The sequence below is a fragment of the Arachis hypogaea genome, chromosome 19, assembly GCF_003086295.3.
Source record: "Arachis hypogaea cultivar Tifrunner chromosome 19, arahy.Tifrunner.gnm2.J5K5, whole genome shotgun sequence".
NCBI classification, from domain to species: Eukaryota; Viridiplantae; Streptophyta; class Magnoliopsida; order Fabales; family Fabaceae; genus Arachis; species Arachis hypogaea.
The window spans coordinates 142059942-142079816 of NC_092054.1; the positions used below are offsets into that span (position 1 = coordinate 142059942).

Sequence of the window (19875 nt, forward strand, 5' to 3'; positions counted from 1 at the left end):
TGTATACTAAAAATCAGTTATTATATATTTAGTTTATTTAAATTAAATAATATAATATAAAAGCAGAACCAGCGGAAGAACCCTGGAAGACGATGCAGAAGCAGAAGAGAGGCTCCACGATCACCTCGTCCTCCATTTATAACTCTACCGGTGATGTGCTGACGAAGGAGACAAGGACGGCAACAATGGCGGTGGCGGTGGCGGTGGCGATGGCGATGGCGACGACATTGAGATTCTAGGGTTTCAGAGAGAATGAAAGATCTCACTCTCCCTCGTCCTCTCTCTCTTTCTCAAAGCCCTGTTTGATTTTTTTTGATTGGGCTGAGTTAATAATTATTTGAGTTAGATTATTTTAGAATAATTAATTGAATTGGGAGTATTATATCAGTGGGAGTTTTATAATTTGTCACAAATAAAATATATTATGGAGGTTTTAATAACTCTCATTAAAAAACTATCATAAATAAATATAAATTTTGTAGTGGGAGTTGTATTCAGTATATTTTATTATTAGCATGACATTCTCCATAAATAGACAAGAGAAACTACGAGAATATATGAAATTCTTAATTTTTAGACTTTTGATTGTAGAATAACAAATGCAGGTAGCCCTCTTATCAAGAATTCATCACAGGAACTTGGTTCCTCTGATTGGATACTGTGAAGAAGAATATCAGCATATTATGGTTTATGAGTATATGCACAATGGCACTTTAAGGGATCACCTTCATGGTCTAACAACTAAATCCTACGTTTTCTTTTAATCTGTTTATTTAGCACTACAAATTATCCCATGACATGTGTTTCCAATGTTTTCACAGAACCTTCCAAGCAAAAGAACTTAGACTGGCTAACTCGACTTCGAATTGCAGAAGATGCAGCCAAAGGTTCAGTAGTAAAATTACCTTTCACAGTCCATTTAAGTTCTTCCAAGTTAACAGTTGAACAAACAGACTTACCTCGCTTGTTAGAGATCGATGCTTTGACTCATCGGAAACCTTGATGCTTCACAGCAGAGCAGAGAAGCGGTCGGGAGAGAGCACACAATTTCTTTGACACTTCACAGAGAGGGTGAGTGAGAGAGAGTGAGAGAATGAGCGAGAAGAAGAAAGTGAGGCACATAATGCTTACTTGGTGAGCGCGGTAATGAGCGGCGACGGTGAACCAAGAAACACATAACTCAAGGCAAGTGGTAGTGACTAATTACACAGCTTGAGCCTGTGACCTAGAAATGATTTGGAGAAACTTAAAGCATTGCTCCAAGGCTCCCTTCCATATCCAGTATACAAAAAATTTAGGGAAAAAAAAAATAAAAAAGCCAGCAATAAAGAAATATATATCTGAAATATTATTAAAATTAATCATGATAAGAAGTTAATTTTTCACCTAATAAAATAAAAAACGTATCACCAGGTACTCTGCATAATTCATGTTTTTACATTATTGTACAGTTCTATGATTTATTACCTTTGAATAATAGAAAAGATATAATGGAATAATGACATGCAATTGAATATAATTGAGGTATGAATGGACAGTTAAGCTACTTTTTTGCACATGAATCAGATATATACAGCATAATAAGCTTAAGAATGATTATGATTTATGAAGTAGCACTTCACATGGTAGAGTTATGTAACTTATATCTAATGGGAACTCAACCCCAACCCCAACTTGTTATGATACTATTAATCAAATTTTAGTAAAACCCAAATTACTATCTGCATTCTCACATCAAAGCACATGAAAAAAAATTAAATGCGAACAAAATCCAAACAACAAAATTAAAATTAACCTAGAGACTTCATCAGCTACAAGATTAGAAAAAAAATAGAACCTGGTGCAAATTGACAAATATGAGTTACAGGGAGAGGGGGAGGATGCTGTTTGAACTTAAAAAAGATGGTCATACCAATCCAAAGTTCTCTACCTCTTAATTTGACCCAAAATTCCAATGTTGCAGCAAGTGAAATCCCACATAGGTAGAATGCTCCTAGATTTATGAAAGGCCCAAGGTGCTGCCATCCACAGCCTCTAGATATGCAAACAGAAGATTTATGGTAGATAATGTTTAATCTAACCTGGCAACAGCTGATGAAGAGATTTGTTGTGTTGGTATAGAATTTCTCAAAATGAAATCTCGTTGCAAGCATAGTTCTATACCAACAAACAATCCTCCCAATAAAAAATATGGTTTTGTCACAAGTACAAACTCCAATAAAAATTAACCTAAGTATTTAAATCTCGGGTCGTCTCACAAAGAATTGCAATGAAGTAGTCAATTATTGGCTATGAAGGACAAGGGGTTTGATTGATAAAAGGGCACGAAATTAAATGAGCAAGAAATTAAATGACAAGAAGAGTAAATCAAGCAAGTGACTAAAGAAAGCAAGTAATAAAAAGAGAGACATTCATGGCAAGGTTTGAGAATATAGGCTTTCTATCCTAGTCACACAATAATTAACAAGAATTTATCCTATTTCGTCATCTCCAAAGTTGGAAGAAGGTGTAAGTTATCTTCCATGAGAGAAAGTCAAACAAAACTAGTTAATCTCAATCCAAAAATCCTAATCAACTTACTAATGGAATTAGCAAGAAATTAGAGTCAATAAAAATCATATTAATTAACAACTCTAGATCACCAACATGAGTTGGGTAATCATGACTCAAGATTACCAAATTACTCTTTTCAAGCCAAGAATGCTCAAGATCTACTCTAACATTCAACCAAGCATTTTGTCAAATACTTGGAAGGTGTAAAAGGAAAGCATGGTAAAAGTGCAAGAAATATAAATCTACCAACTACTAATTACAAGGAAAGTAAAATTCATAGCTCAAATTAACAATAAAAGAACATCAAATATTAAATTCATTAAAAGAGATCCAAATCCAACGTGAGTGCATGAACATAAAAGAAGCATAAAAGTAAAATTAACATCACAAACTAAGAGAATGAAGGTGTAGAAGCAAGAATTCATAAAGGAAACAAGATGAAAACATGAAATTGGACCTAGATCTAAGAGGAATTAACCTAATCCTAACCAAATTCTAGAGAGAAGAGGGAGTTTCTCTCTCTAGAAAACTAACTAAAGGCTCATTATGACTAACTAAGTGCTCCCCCTTGCTTAAGCTTGAATTCTGCATGAAATACCCTCAGAAACGAGTTGGATTTGGGCCTGGGCAGCTCAGAAATCACCCCCAGCGATTTCACTTTAAGTGGGTCACGTGCCGAACGTCACACGTGCGCGTCGCTGGCAAAAACCTCTACTCATGCGTACGCGTGAGTGACGCGTGCGCGTGGCTTGAAAATCTCCAATGCACGCGTACGCGTGCATGACGCGTGCGCGTGGCCCTCAATTCTCCAAAAGCTCATTTCTTCATGATTTCTCCACTTTGCATGCTTTTCTCTTTACTTCTTCCATCCAATACTTGCTTTATGAACCTGAAATCACTCAACAAACACATCAAGACATTGAATGGAATTAAAGTGAATTAAAATCACCAATTTAAGGGCCTAAAAATCATGTTTTTACACTTAAGCACAAATTAAGGGAGAATTATGAATCCATGCTATTTCATTGAATAATTGTGAGAAAAGGTGATAAAATCTCCCAAAATAAGCACAAGATAAACCACAAAATTGGAGTTTATCAGCAGCCCCAATTCCAAAAGAAATAGAATAGTGTTAAGATCGTATCGAGACTGCACAAGAAAAATATGACTTAGATTTCTAACAAGAAAAGTTATGCTATGTTACAAAACTTACCAAACTGAAAGAACTGATGTTTCAAGTTCTGGATCTGCTAAAATGATAGAATCAAAATTCAGTAAATAATCTCAACCAGAGGAAATAGAACATAGTTCATAAGGTATTAGTTATACTACACGAATCTCAAATCTAGCATTTAATTATATATAAAATGCAGTCAATTACAACATAAAGCAAACAATAAGTTTTGTTACCAATTTAAAATTATGGACCTGACTCAACTCTAAAAGCAATTTCACAGGAGAAGGCTATTTGGCCATATTCCTAGACGATATTGATATGGAACTTGTCAATTACAAAAGCAATCATCGAAAAAGGAAACATAAAACCATACAAATTCACTCAATTGTTTGGAGCTTCACACATTTATCTGATGTTATCAATCCAAATATCATCATCACCTACACAACTAAATGAGCACTTCCAGGTTCCAATATCAATTAAGATGAAAAAAATTCTCATAAGTTGCACAAAAAAAAAAAAAAAGATACTCATCCTGTACTAGCTCTGCACTCAACTAACTTGGAGAGCTGTGTCAATGCCTACCTTAAAAGCTTAACTTTCTGAATGTCAATGTCCTGCTTGTACCCTTCATCTCCAACAATAAATCCATGTCCTGATTTTATATCTGTACACCATAACCAACTTATATATAAATAAAAATAATAATCAATCAGATAAATAACAGATTAAATCTTGTTTACCTACAGAAAAATACAGCTTAATTCTTTAGTTTTCAGATGAATTCCTGGTTTATATGATTAAGGAGAATTTAAATTGGTAATCAAATTTCCATGTAAAACACCCAAAGCAAAGAAAACATAACCAAAAAAGGCATTAGAGAGGAATATAGCTTGAAGCTGGAAATTGAAAGCAACCATTATGTTCAAGGAATGCGTATGAACCAAGACATAAATTAGAATATTTCAGTGTGAAACCTGTTCTTTTCACTAATTTTTTCTTAAGATACTAAACTAATTGAAAACCTAAAAATTAGAACCCAAAACCCCTCAAAAATTTACAGAACCAATTGAAAATTGATACATACCTTCTCTATCTCAATTAGCCACTATCAAAACCATACACACCTTCGAACTGAAAAGTGAGAGTGAGTTACAGAATGAGCAAGAAAGAGAGGATACAGAACAGAGAATGCTTACCTGGCGACAGAGGATACGACCATGGTGATGAGCGGCAACGGTGAAGAAGAGATGAGCGGTGACGCAACGGCTTGGAGACGGTGCAGCAGCATAGCGGCGAGCTCCAGTCGACGGCAGCGCGGTGACAAAGCACAACGGCGGTGAGACATCCCTTCGAGATCCTCGATGGCGGTACAGCAGCTTGACAGTGGCAGAACGGCGACGGCAACAAACCCTAGCAGCGGCGGTGGAGCTTTAACGGCGACAGAGCACCCCTTTCTTCTCTCCTCCATTGCGTTTTCTCTCTTCCTTGAGCTCTCTCTCTCTCACTGGCATTCGACGATGACGACGGTAGAGCCCTAGCTAGTTAGCCGCCGTCGTTCTCTCCTTCCTTCCCCCTCCTCTCTTCTTCTTCCCGTTCTCCCCCTTAGCTTTCTGATTTCTTCCCTCTTTCGTGTGTGTGTGTTGAGTGAGGATGAGGGTGTGTGTTTCGTGAGTGAGGGAGTGAGGGTGATCGAGGGCAAACAAAATTTTACTAAGTGTTTATTTGGTATTTTAATATTAGGAGACACTTTTGAAGCGCACCCAAAACTTAACAAATGGGTTACTTTTTAAAAGCGCTCCCTTTGGTCTAAAAAATGTACCCATACCTTTTTAGATTTGGCTACGCTTTATAAGTGATATTAAAATATCTAAAGAGACGCTTTTGAGGTGATGCCTCAATAGTATTTCCTTTTCTCTTATAAAAAGGCACCATGCGAAAAAGCGTAGAATAGGCTACGTTTTTCAAATGTAGCTTAAAAAAAGTGTGGCTAAATAGATATTTTTCTTGTAGTGTTATATCTACCTCTATATTAGAATCATTATAAATGATCATGAAATAGGCAAGTTGCTAAATTGGATAAAAGTATAAGAAATTAGAAGACTCCACATTATCAAGTTGTTAGAAAATTTTAGAATTTACAACTCATACAATATTTTCTATAAAATCCTAGAAGATTCAAGAATATTACAAATTGCTAGAAGTGTTTAGAATGTAATAGTCAAATATGAATTTTAAAATTTGACCACATGCTAAAAGTAAAGTCAAAAGTAATCAACAATAGTGGCTAAATATATATTATACTTATGAGTCATCAAACTTATCAAAAATAACTAGTGTAGCAAGTTAAACTTTCTACAAGTTTCATCATCTTTATTACAACTCATCCTTAATTGTTCATAGCCAATAATAATTTTTCTTAACAATTAAGTATGTCTTTATATTTTGTCTATATAAAAGTTTGAAACTCATCATGTACTTAAATTATCTCTCCATGAATTAAAAATTCTTAGTGTTTATTTCAAAAATTCTCTCTTATACTCTTATAATTGTTAGTGAATCTGAGTGAGATATATTATATGTGAGTTAGGAATCAATAAATTGTGGGTATTATATTTATATTTGGTATTAGAGCTGGTTAATCTAATGCCAGGTGTTTAAAAATTTGTGAGGTGTGAGAATTTTTATATAATTGTTTGTTCATAGAATCAATGTGACAAAAGAATATGATCCATTACATTCCAATGCAAAGAAGTGGAAACTATATACCAAATGATAATTACATTGAAATGCTCAAACAAAATAAGAATTCACCAAAGTTCAACAGCACACTATAGCTACTTAACTAGCTTTTAGTCTCAAAGCCAAGGCTTAATATTTCTATCAAATATGCTTGGTCCATAAGTTGACTTAAAGATGAGAACAAGCAATGGAAACTGCAACCAAATGTATAAAGTAACCGGAATGGAAGCAAGAAAGGTTATGGAAATAACAATCCATGATCGGTGTTGGAGCATAAGGAAAAGAGCGGTACAAAAGGCTGCCATCATAGTTGCAAGAGAGATGAACATAGCGGAAAGGCCTATGATGAGCTTTGTGGGCAGTGACTTGAGAAAATCATCTTCTGCATAGCGAGAAGTGAGGAGCCCCAGAAACATAAGCAGTGAAGTTGTGGAAGAGAAGAGTGACACTGCATCTGATATTATAAATAGCATAAATAGATTTTTATGCAAGAAAATTGGATATCCCTTGATTTGGTCATTGCCACCGGGAACAGTGAAAGCAGCAGCAAAAGTGATGGTAGCTACAAGAGCTGCTACAACACCACAAGAACCTGCCGTTCCTTTGGTCCATTTCTCACCTTCTTTCACTAACTCCTTATGTTCCTTTGTGAACAATTCTCTAGGTGTCAAATTGCCATTGTTTAATTGTTGCTTTACGTAAGGTGGCGTGATACTCTCCACTTCCTACACGTAGACGACTCCATGAAATTAAGATACTAAAACCGTAATGTTCAAAAAACAAAAAAGCAGTTAAAATTTATTTTATTTAATCTTCGTTAATTATTGCTTACATTAAAAAATATTAAATAAAATAAATTATGATTAATTTTTTTTGTTACTAAACTTTTCTGATATAAAAAAATAAGAACTTGTATTAAAATTTATTATTTAGCAATTTTAATTAATCTAAAAAATAAAATAAAAAAGACACTTAGTATAAATTGAAATGGAAGGACTGTTAATCTAAAAAAAACGCCAGCTATACTCCGCCTTTGCTGTAGTGTTGGAATAATTTGGTATACTTGCATAAATCAAATTGATTTTATTCTAAGTAATATTAATTAGCTAGAGTTATGTTACGTGTACACTAAAATTTGCTACTAAAATTAGCCACCAGTATAAAATACGTGTTGGAATATAAATACACATTGAAAATAAATTAAATCACGCATCTATTTATACACAAATAAATTGGTAGCTGATTTTGGTGTACAAATAGCATTTTTGAATTAAGCTATATTGAAAGCTACTCAATAATTTGTAAATTTATTATAAGAACAGGCTATCAAAACCTGTTGTCAAAAAATTTAGGTATTGATAAAATTATTATTCCTAAACAAATTAAAAGAACAAAAATATCTTCAAAAAAATAAAAAATATGAAAAAAATAGTAAAAATATTTTTTTTGTATAAGTCTCATATAATATTTGTATTTGACAATTTATATATTTGTTTGTTATTTTTGTAAAATGATTTCGATAACTATTTAGAAGACTTATGTAAAAAATTCGAATAAAATTCAATCACAAGACTTTTCGTTTATTTTTTGAAAAAAATTCAGTCATTAATAAAAGATCACAAAACGCCAGATCAAAATATGATTTTAAATTTTTTACTTTTTGAGGATGTTTTCATCATTTTGATTTTTTTTTTAAATATTTGTCAAACATTTAAAATTTTCAAAAACATTTTTTATGGTTTAGAGTTACTATAATATTTTGTATAATCTATAATGGGTAACTTAGCTAAGAGCCTAAGACACTTTTATTGACTCGGAATAACCCGTTCTCCTATCTCTCACCAATTGCCTCCACAAGGATATAGTCAGCATAAAAGAAATGCAAATAACACAAAGGATCATATAAGACCTCTCTCTTGGGAATATATTAATAAGACATAATATGAATTATATTTGCATAAGATCTTGCCTAAATTAAAGGATTCATATTCTCTTTAAAATTTCTATCAAACACTAAGGATATCCTTCCACCGGTTTATTGAATTGTGGCCAATTAGCTTTCTTCCTCGAGCTAATCCAACTACCTTCTTAACAATTACATGATAATCCCTTGTTTGTAGATATTTGCTATTAGGTATTTGATAAATTCTTTTACGTAAATCAGAAAAAAAATGACGTGGAGAGTTGAAGTAATTTTATTTCATTTATTTGAATAATATATGATTATAGAATGGGAAGTTCTATGGTGGCATAGAAAGTAGTGGCTAAGAATGACCAAGAGTTGATTAGCCTATCAAAAGAGGACAAGTGATGATACAATGAATTGAAGGTGAATCTACAACAGTCTAGCTTTCTGCAAGTCTACCATACTCCATATGTTTCCAAATTTTCCAAAATGCTTCCTAAGTGGTTCAAACCTACCCTAAGGGTTACAAGAAAGGATAATTTACCACTAGACTAAGATACTTCTTAGTACTATATATACAAATTATAATATATATATATATATATAACTATTTTATTTTACTTATATTCAACTTATTTTAATTTTAAAGTCACCCATTTTAAAATTAATTATATTTTATTTAACTATAAATTTTATTAAATATATACAAATTAAAAAGATAAACAAAAAATTTTATTAATCACAATTCATTTTTTTCTTTTATAATTATATGATATCTATATTTTATATTTTAATATATATTTTATATTAATAAATAATTTTAGTATATACTTAATATAATTGTTTAAAATAATATAATTTTAATTTTTCTTTTTATAAATTAGAATTCGAATTTTTTATTTCAATAAAATTTTTATGCTTTTGAAAGTGCATCTTCTAAAACATATTTCTCCACTATATAATCTCCTGATTGGTTGTGTATTTTAACACACAAAAAAAGAGAATGACTAACTTTGGATCGAGAAGGATGATCATCCAAGAGCCCTTCCAATATTATATTGTGTTTCGTGGAAGAGTCCTAATTTAAACATGATTTTTTATTTATTAGAATTAAATTATAAATTTTTTTTAAATAGATTATTTTTTTTCACAAAAGATAGCTAATTTTAATAAATGGAGAAGAAGTTTTGTTTCACAAATTTATAATCATTTATATTGGACCAGTATTAGGAAAAGAAAAAATAGAAACTATAATAATTTACTAAAGTTTGTTCACTTACTTGCAAGGTCCAAACATAAAAAATATTTTTTGGGCAACGTAATTACAAGTCTACCTTGCATTACAAGAACACAAAGAACAAAATTTAAAGACTCAAAGAACTCAAGAACATGAAAAGTACCAAACTTAAAATTTTTAGAAAACCAAAATTTTTTTTTCGAAAATCAAAAGAAATCCACATCAGCTTAATGGACATCAGAACTGAACCGGTGTAAGGTTATTGGGTCATTGGTTCAATCAGTGAGTCACTGGTCGAACCGAAACAATTATATAAAATTTAATTATTTTTTATTATAAGTACTTTTATTTTATTTTTATAAAAATAATTATCATTTTCAAATTTTAATATTTTATTAATTAGTTTATATTTATTGTATTATTATATTATTATAGGTGAAAACTCACGTACAGTTGTTTTCATGTGAAGTTGATATTTAAGAACCGTTAGATGATTTGACAAATTTGACTACATATCATCTAAAATTTTTCAACTATTAATTTCATATGAAAACAATTGCGTGTAAGTCTTTACCTATTATTATATACTACAAGTATTTATTAAAAAATTAATATTAATAGATATCATATAATTATAAAAGAAAAAAATAAATTATGATTAATAAAATTTTTTGTTTATCTTTTTAATTTGTATATATTTAATAAAATTTATAGTTAAATAAAATATAATTAATTTTAAAATAGGTGACTTTAAAATTAAAATAAATTGAATATAATAAAATAATATATATATATATATATATATATATATATATATATATATTATAATTTGTATATATATTAATAAGAAGCATCTTAGTCTAGTGGTAAATTTGGAAGCATATAGAGCATGGTAGACTTGCAAAAAGTTAGATTGTTGTAGATTCACCTTTAATCCATTGTATCATCACTTATCCTCTTTTGATAGGCTAATCAACTCTTAGCCATTCTTAGCCACTACTTTCTATGCCACCATAGAACTTTCCTTATAGAATACCTTGAACCATTGCAGTTCTCGTTGCATTTGTAAAAGTGCCCCGGGAATAGGATTAAGCTGTTCTGGTGGAGCTAGCATTCCTGCCATGTGAAGCATATAATTGCCATAGGTGTCATAGGAGCTTGGAAATAAAGGCTTGAGAGTAAGACCATGAAAAAGATTGTAAACACTTGCTTGGCGATACTGAACAGCAACAGAAAATATGCGCCTTTCATCTTTGGTCCATGTCCACAAAAGGCTAAATTGCGCCTTTAATGCTTCAACAATAAATGTGGCATTCCCTCGTTGTGCTGCCATAAGTATCGCCCCCTCCATTCCACTTTTTGAGATTTCTTCTATATTTTCCGGAGAAATTGCATTGCACGCAGCACGTAGCAACACACGAGATTGCTCATCACTTAACTTTGCTTCGTATATTTCCTTCATTATTCCTATGGTTTACAAACAAACAAAAAGTTAATAGTCAAATTAACCTAAAAAATAAGATATTTTTAAATTTGTGCTGAAAGATTTTTGAATCAAATTAGTTATTTAAAGATTATGAATTAATTATACCTGTCCTTCAATTACTCTATTCATCATTTTCATCAACGATTGATGATGTGAAATGTTAACTGATAGCATGCATGACAAATAACATGTTCAATTAAACCTTTACTTTACGGAAATTTATCAATTTAGTCACTAGGCCATATTGAGAATAGAGTTTTTGTAATCGAAAAAAATGACTAAATTAATAAATTTTTATAAATATATTTGGTCATTATCAAATTAGAGATATCAGATTTTATATATATATTATCAATTAACGTTTTACAACATCATTTGAAAAAAATTGTTAGTGGAGTAACTGGAGGACAAATATGATTAATTCATTATTTTTGAAAGACTAATTTAATTGAAAAAAATTTTTAGAAATGAATTTAAAAAATGGCTTATCTTCCAAAGATTAATTTGATTATTAACTAGGAGTGGCAAGCAGGAAAGCCCGCCCCATCCCACCTAATGGCGGGCCAAACCCACCAAATCTCTTTTTTTTTTTTTTTACTATTAAGTATTAAATAATCATGTTTTAGATTTGTCATTTGTCACAACAGTAAAATTTAATCAAAGCAAATGTTAAAACAAGAATCAACCATTCTGATTTAGTCAAAACTCAAAACCATTATCAAATAAAACGAAACACAACAAACAATATATGAATCTGCGTACATCAAATTTTAGATTTGTCATTTGTCAAAACAGTAAAATTTATTCAAAGCAAACAAACCTAAACTTGTCTAAATCTCTAATCTTACACAAACCTAAATCTCTGATCTAAAACGTTAACCAGAAAATTAACATACAAGAAATCCAGAATAACAGCAACGACGAACTGACGACCAAGACAGAGAAAGCGAGGAGCAGCGGCGACGACCAGACGACAGACCTAGAGAGTGAGAGGACAAATAAGCAGTGCCAACGGCTAGGACCCAGGATCGCTGATCAGTGGCGACGACGGCTAGACGTAGCAGCGGCGGTAGCTAGGACCCAGGAGGATCAAAGAGCGACAGTGGAAGCAGCCTGTCACGTGGAGCGCCACGACTGCCGGGTGCAACTGCACCGTCTGTGCGAGGCTGCGAGATGCAAGCGTTAGCGTGATCGAACTGCGTGAGCGTGAGACGGGCCAACGGCGCTGGCGATGGCAATGGCAACGACGACGGACACTGGACGCAACACGGTTGGAAGCGGCGGCTAGTGTGAGTGTGTGAGGTATGACTATGGGAAAGGCTCGGTGTGTTGTGAGTGGGAGTGAGTGAGTCCGAGGGAGTAAGGGTAAGGCTGTAAGGGAGAGTCAATTAGGAATTTAGGGCGGGTAAGGTTTTATTGGGTCGGGTCAGGTCGGGTTGGAAGAAGTTGGGTTTTGGACCAAACAAATTGCAAAAAATAGCCTCTGGCCAAAAAAATACTGAACCTGCCGGGAAAGTCCGCCCCGCCCCAGCAAATCCCGTCAAAACCCACGGTTTAAGTTAGGGGTGGAGTTAAAAATATTTTTGGGAGGGCCAACATGAAAAATATAAATTAAGAAGAGAGAAAAATTAAAAATTAAAAGGGGGCCAAACTGAAAAATTAGAGACTTCTATTTACAAATTATTAATTTGGGGGAGGGGGTCATTGCCCCCTACCATATAACGTGGCTCCGACATTGGTTTAAGTGGTGCGAGTTAAGCGGGCTTTTGATGTGTGACGGTCTCAATTTTTCAGCCTGACCTACCTTTTTTGACGTTATGCGAGCCGATCCAGTAAATTTAGGCCCGTTTGCCACCTCTACTATTAACCCAATAAATAAACTACCCATTCATTAAGGGTGTTCATGGTTTGGTTAATCCAAAAACCAAACCAATTTTTCGGTTAACCAAAAATATAGTATTGGTTAATTAACCAAATTGGTTTTACATAATGAAACCGGTTATTAACCAGTTAGTGAAATTCAAAACCAGTTTTTAACCTATTATTAAAATAAAAACTGGTTTTTACATAAAAAATTAGTTTTTATACCATAAAATTGGTTTTTACATGTAAAAATAGATTTTTACAAAAAAATTAATATTTTTACATACAAACCCAAATTTTTAAACCTTTTTTTAATTGAATTTTTTTAATCTAATTTTTTTCTTTCTAAATAATACGAGTAACATTTGTAACTAATGAAATCCATTCCATTGCTTTCGTTCCTTTTTCTTTCTTATCTCTTTTAAGCATTTTTTATAAATAATTTTTTCTAATATAAATAATTTTCTTTCTAAATGATACGAGTAACTTTTTCTTATCTCCTTCTTCCCATCTCTCTCCTTTTCTCTCCCCCTCCTCTTCTCTCTTCCTTCTCTCTCTCTCTCTCTCTCCCTCCCCTCTCTTTCTCTTCCTCTCTCTCCCCCCTCCCCTCTTTCTCCTCTTCTCTTCCTTTTCTCTCTCCCCCTCCTCTCTTTCTTTTCTCTCTCTCCCCCTTCTCCTCTTTCTCCCCCTCCCCTTTCTTTTTCTCTATCCTTCTCTCCCTCTCTCTCTCTCTCTCTCTCTCTCCCTCTTTCTCTCTCCCCTCCTCTCCCTCTCTCCTTCTCTCTCCCCTCCTCTCTTTTCTCTCTCTTCTTCTCTTTTTCTGTCTCTCTCTCCTTCTCTCTCTCCCCTCTCTCTTTCTCCTCTTTGTCCTCTTTCTCTCTCTTATTTTCTCTCTCCTATCATTCTTCTCTCTTTTTATCTCTCTCATTTTTTCTTTCTCCTCCTCTATCTTCTCCTCCTCTCTCTCTTCTCTCTCGCTTTAGAGAAAAGAGGAGAAAAGAGAGGGAAGAGAAAGGAGAGAGAGAGAGAGAGAGAAAGGAAAAGAGAGGAGAAAGGAGAGAGATATGGAAGAGAGAGAAGGATAGGAGAGGAGAGAAAGGAGGAGGAGAGATAGAAAAAGGAGAGAGATGATTAGAGAGAGGAATGGGAGGAGAGAGAGGAAGAGAGAGAAGGGAGGGAGAGAAAGAGGGCAAGGAGAGAGAGAGAGAGAGGAGAGAAGGAGAGAGAGATAGAGAGAGAGAGAGAGGGAGAGAAGGAGAGAGAAAGAGAAAAGGGGAGAGAGGGAGAAAAGGATAGAGAGACAAGGGAGAGAGAAAAAAGACGAGATGGAGAAAGAGGAGAAGGGGAGAGAGAGAGAGAGAGAGGGAAGGGAGAGAGAGAGGAGGGAGAGGGGAGAGAGAGAAAGAGAGGAAGAAAGGGAAAGAGAGATAGGGGAGAGAGAGAGAGAAAGAGAGAGAGAGAGGAGGAAGAGATGATGGAAGAGAGAGAGAGAGAGAGAGAGAGAGAGAAGGGGAGAGGAGATAAAGAGAAAAATGAGTGAGAGAGAGAGAGGAGGGAAGGAAGGGAGAGAAAGAGGGAGAGGGGAGAGAAATAGGGGAAAAGAAGAGAAAGAAGGGGAGAGAGAATAGAGAGAGGAGAGAGAGAGAGAGAGAGAGAGAGAGAGAGAGAGAGGAGGGGGAGAGAGAAAAGGAGAGGATAAAAAGGAGGAGGAGAAAGAGAAAAATGAGAGAGAAAGAGAGAGGAGGGAGAGAAGGAAAAAAGAGAAATAGGAGGAGAGAGAGAAGGGAGAGAAAGAGAAGAGAAGAGAAGAGAAAGAAGGGAGGGAGAGAGAAAGAGAGAGGAAGGGGGAGAGGGAGAGAGAGAGAGAAAGACTATGTAATTTGGTTTTGAAATTAGGTTTTGATTTTAATTTGGTTTTGGTTTTGGTTAATCGGTTAAAAATTGGTTTTTTTTTTTTAATTTGGTTAACCAATTCTAAAAAATATGGATATGGTTTTTAAAATTGTTTTATTAAATTGGTTAACCACAATGTAGTTATGATTTTTTAACCTGTTAACTACATTTTGGTTTTTTTATAAACACCCCTACCATTCATTATAATAAAATAGAAGACTATTTTTTTTATATGAAAAAAATATTGGTATTTTTGTTAGAAATAGAATTATTTTGGACGTGGGGGCGTATTGCAACATGTAGGGTGAGTGTTACAACACATAGGGGGAATACGTGGTAACATCCCAACTGTTGGGAATAAGACACCATTCCCCCTTGAGAAAACACCTTTGACAGATAAATAAAATAGACACAATCACAACACAAGAATTTAACGTGGAAACTCCAATTACCGGAGAAAAAACCACGGCCGTTGTCAAATGACAACCAGAGAATATCACTATGTGAAAATTGTTACAACACATAGACTTCTTTCTCTCACCGGCACCCCAGTACACCCACACTCTCTCAAAGCAAATATCTAACTACACCTCACAACACTCTCTAATCAAAGAGTACAGAGGAAAAGAAAAATCAGATACAAGCTTAAAGTGTTTCTGACTGGTGCAAAAACAAATGGAGAACTTAGCCTCATATTTATAGCCTAGGCCACCCACTCCATTTGCCATCCTGAGCAATGTGGGACTAATTCAACCAAATCCTAACAATCTCCACCTTGATTGAAATAGTCACACATCTTCAGCTTCCATTGTCAACACCGACAATTCTTTGCTGCCATTGTCTATACCGACAATCATAGTTCAGAGAACTATCATACTCCACCATGAAAGTATACTCACTTGGAATTAGACCACTCCAAGCATTTCACCTTGGTACAGATCGAAACCTTGCTGAAAATTCATGGTGCAACTTCCAAATTGGCTTTTCCTGGAAGTTCTTCAGCCATCGACCTAACTCCGCCACACACCTTGCATCTCAACGCCAACCAATGCCCGTGTGCAATTGTGGACCCGATTGCCACAACTCATCCTTATCCATGGCAGTGCGGTAATACCATGAGGATACTTCTTGTCTTCTAGAGAACATCATCTTCTCTCATAGAGAGAGCAACCAGAGATCTTCTCCTTCAACGCCTTGTGCAAACCTGATTGTATCAACACATCCTTGACTTGTATTTGCCACAAGCCAAAATTGATTCTTCCATCAAATTTCTCTATTTCAAGCTTCACAGCACTTGAATATCCTGACATTGTTGCAACCGTATACTGGAATAGTATAACTCAACCGTGCACTAGGAAGGGTCCCCAGGAAAGAGAGGTGGGTCACAATGGACACACTTAAATACCAAGTCTTTCCTTAGCCAGAACCTTTTCAAACAGCACTCTCACAGTGTCACACTGCCTTCCAGCAACAACAACAGCAACCAAAGATCAACCTCAAGCCACATGACAAAATTCTTTTCTGATGTGGAAGGTCAGACTAGGCTGCAACCACAGAGCATACTAAGAATAAATCCCACCGAACCGAAGCTCTTGATACCACTTGTTGGGAATAAGACACCATTCCCCCTTGAGAAAACACCTTTGACAGAGAAATAAAATAGACACAATCACAACACAAGAATTTAACGTGGAAACTCCAATTACCGGAGAAAAAACCACGGCCGTTGTCAAATGACAACCAGAGAATATCACTATGTGAAAATTGTTACAACACATAGACTTCTTTCTCTCACCGGCACCCCAGTACACCCACACTCTCTCAAAGCAAATATCTAACTACACCTCACAACACTCTCTAATCAAAGAGTACAGAGGAAAAGAAAAATCAGATACAAGCTTAAAGTGTTTCTGACTGGTGCAAAAACAAATGGAGAACTTAGCCTCATATTTATAGCCTAGGCCACCCACTCCATTTGCTATCCTGAGCAATGTGAGACTAATTCAACCAAATCCTAACACCAACCAACACGTGGGGGCGTATTAAAACACGTAGAGGGACGTGTTAAATATTTCTACAATACTATAATACACTTCAAATGTCAATATTCAAACAAAACACTATTTCTACTTTTATATTAAAAATAATTTCTGTAGAATAGAGTATCTATGAATAAAAATGAATAAATAAAGAAACAAACAAAACACTTAAAGCACCACCTAAATAAAATTTTAACACATTTATCGAAAAGAAAATAAAGGAATGCAACATGCACCAATAAAATTATAATATAAATAATAGTTACTTGAATTGTTTGAGTATTATATTTAAAGTTAATTATTCTATTAGTTTTTATAATTTTATTAATTAAATTTTTATATTAAATAAAAATTTTAATTAAATCCTTTTTATTTTTTTATTAAAAAATAATTTTTTTTGGAATAAGCATTTTTGTGTTTAATAGAGGATGAATTGCGAAGTACTCTAAAAAATAAATATTTTAAGATAATTATCCTTTCAAAAATATTATATCCACACTAAAATTCAATCACTATAAATTTATATATAAATATATATTATTTGATTTATTATTTTCAATACTAGTAAAAATTTAATTATAAATTCTTATTTAATTTAAAAATCTAATTATATATTTTTAAACTTAAAGAACCTAATTAAAAATTTAATGAAATAATAAAAACTAACAAACAATTAAACCTTATTATTATTTATAACTAATCTTTAATTTAACTCAGCAAAAGATGAATTTCAACTAAATTAAGATTTGTTTGATAAATTTTTTTAAAAGAGTGTTTGTACTTTTCAAAAGTGCAAACTCTTTATTTTGCATTTTATAAAAAATGTTGTACCATAAAACTTTTGGATTTGTTTAATTTTACCAAATATAACTAGAAGAGATTTAGAAAAGTTTGGCAATAGCACAAGAAACTCACTCACCTGGTGGACATGCAAGGCTAGCTTTATTATGATGGTGTCTTGTTTGATTAGTTTCTGAAACGGGAATGACAACTTGATTGAGGGAAGATGGAGGTTCTAGGTGCACTTGGATACCTATCATGAATTTATTATATATAGCTTAGTTGATGAGTATGAAGTATGAAGTATGAAGTATGAAGTATGAAGAGAAGAAAGAAAGTTAATTGCTTACGTGAATACAAGCATCGTTTCCAGAATGGTAGCTGGGGATATGAGGAAGGTGTTTTTGCTAATATCACCAAAAAGTTATCCCCAGATGGCCGGCTCCTCATTACTAATCTTGGGCAACGCCTCACCAAGTCCAGAGCCAAATCTATTCGTGAAAAAATGAATTAAGGATTGAATTCTAGATTTTTTTTTTAATCTTAAAAAGTTTTTATAAAGTATTTATCTAAAAAGTTTAACCTGTTATATAAAGAGATACATATCTAACACTTACCAAACATCTTGGAGTAGTAGCACAACGCCAGAAGATCAGCGCCGTGTGCGCCGTTTTCAGGAAGCAATGCTTCAAAGGGTGTGACTGAGTAAAGGTAGCGAGCCAGTTGAATTTGGCCCAATTCAAGAGCCCATGTCACCGGAAGCCAATTATTGGTAGAAGCGATAGCAGGCAACCCCTGGTTCTTGTCAACCATGCAGTTTGCAATCTTAATGTTGATACTCTCATCCCAACTATAAGCAGCGTATTGTAACGCTGTCATACCATAATTATTTACCGATTCAAGATCATTTTCTAAAATCAATTCCACTAAATACTCCACAATGTGCAGATGCCCAAGCATAGCTGCAACATGAAGTGCTGTGTCGCCCACGCTCGTGATCCTTGCAGTCAATGCTTCTGGATGCTCTTTCAGGAATTTTCGGGTGTTGTCGATGTCCTCATTGCGCACTGCCCTGAATAGTGCTTCATATTGCATAATAGAGCTACTTGCATTCTCTGTTAACCACTACTAAATAGTTACTTTCTCTCTGATCCAAGCTAAGCTAATTCCTACCATTTATTTTCATTTGCTAGCAGGATCAGTTACTCTCTTATAATAAGGAAATTTATATGGATAAGAACAAACCTGAATTTCCTGACGTGCTTCCTTGTGCACTTGAAACTGGATTTGGTCCCTCCATATGTAAAAATATCCAAATTAAAGTTAATTAATTTGCTATGCTATGTCATTTGCCAAACATATAATAATTAAGGCTATATATATATATATATAGCTTCCTTCTTTTTCTCTATGAAGATACAAGTAGAACCGTATACTTTGCTCTCTTGTGACTTCTAATTAAAAAATCATATATTACTTTTGTGTTTCTCTTCTCAATGATATTCTTTTGATTTTTTTTTTTAATTTTATATTTTTCTTACCTACCAGGTCTCTTCCAATAGTGTACATGACAAATCTCCTCAATCGTCCTATTTTTCAGAGCATCTCTCTTCTTATTTACAATTTCCGTCATCACTTGAGTGAGGTGACAAAGAATCATCTAATCATTCTAGTTTCTATATAGTAAGAGAAAAACTATTCAATACTTTTTTCTATACAGAAGCAACCTTGATTCATAGAATTATTCGTGACAAAAATATATTAAAGAATCTCGATCTTCTTGTCTTACCGGAGGCAATATAATTAAGAAAGCAATAAAGAATCATAACCTTCTCTTTTCTTCAGTTTGTTAGTTATATCTCCCTTCTGCTTTCTTTTCTCTATTCATATTTATTAAATAACTAAATAATGATCTCTTCCAAATTCTATTAGGAATTAAGGATTTATTTAACTACAATAATTGTTTGAATAGAATAGTAAGAATCAATCCAAATGAAAGAGGATAGCAAAAGCGTCATCGCTAATTTATATTTCATAATATTATGTTATAAATCCAATTAAAACATGTTTAGCAATATTATCGATCTGGAGAACAGATAATATGATTGCATTGCAGACAAATGACTAGTTCAATTCTCTATATATATATATATATATTCTGATATTTGAATAAAAATTCTCATGATTGAAGTGTAAAGT

General features: G+C 33.6%; 1 protein-coding gene across 1 annotated transcript; it reads right to left on the bottom strand.

The window, feature by feature from the left end:
• Window positions 1-6388: 6388 nt before the first annotated feature.
• Window positions 6389-19036, bottom strand: LOC112775066 (uncharacterized). Its single transcript, XM_025818537.2, has 6 exons — window positions 18922-19036; window positions 18294-18791; window positions 18027-18167; window positions 17816-17929; window positions 10652-11082; window positions 6389-7197 (listed from the first exon to the last, which is right to left on the bottom strand). Exons 1-6 carry the CDS (start codon window positions 18974-18976, stop codon window positions 6589-6591), a joined length of 1848 nt encoding a protein of 615 aa, XP_025674322.1. The 5' UTR covers window positions 18977-19036; the 3' UTR covers window positions 6389-6588.
• Between the last annotated feature and the right edge of the window lie 839 nt (window positions 19037-19875).

Excerpts from the sequence above, each read along its gene's own strand:
- LOC112775066 (XM_025818537.2), bottom strand. The coding sequence starts at position 18,976 with ATGGAGGGACCAAATCCAGTTTCAAGTGCACAAGGAAGCACGTCAGGA. Across the intron at positions 18,168-18,293 it reads CTACTACTCCAAGATGTTTG|ATTTGGCTCTGGACTTGGTG; the intron begins GTAAGTGTTAGA and ends TTTCACGAATAG. Across the intron at positions 17,930-18,026 it reads GAAACGATGCTTGTATTCAC|GTATCCAAGTGCACCTAGAA; the intron begins GTAAGCAATTAA and ends AATTCATGATAG.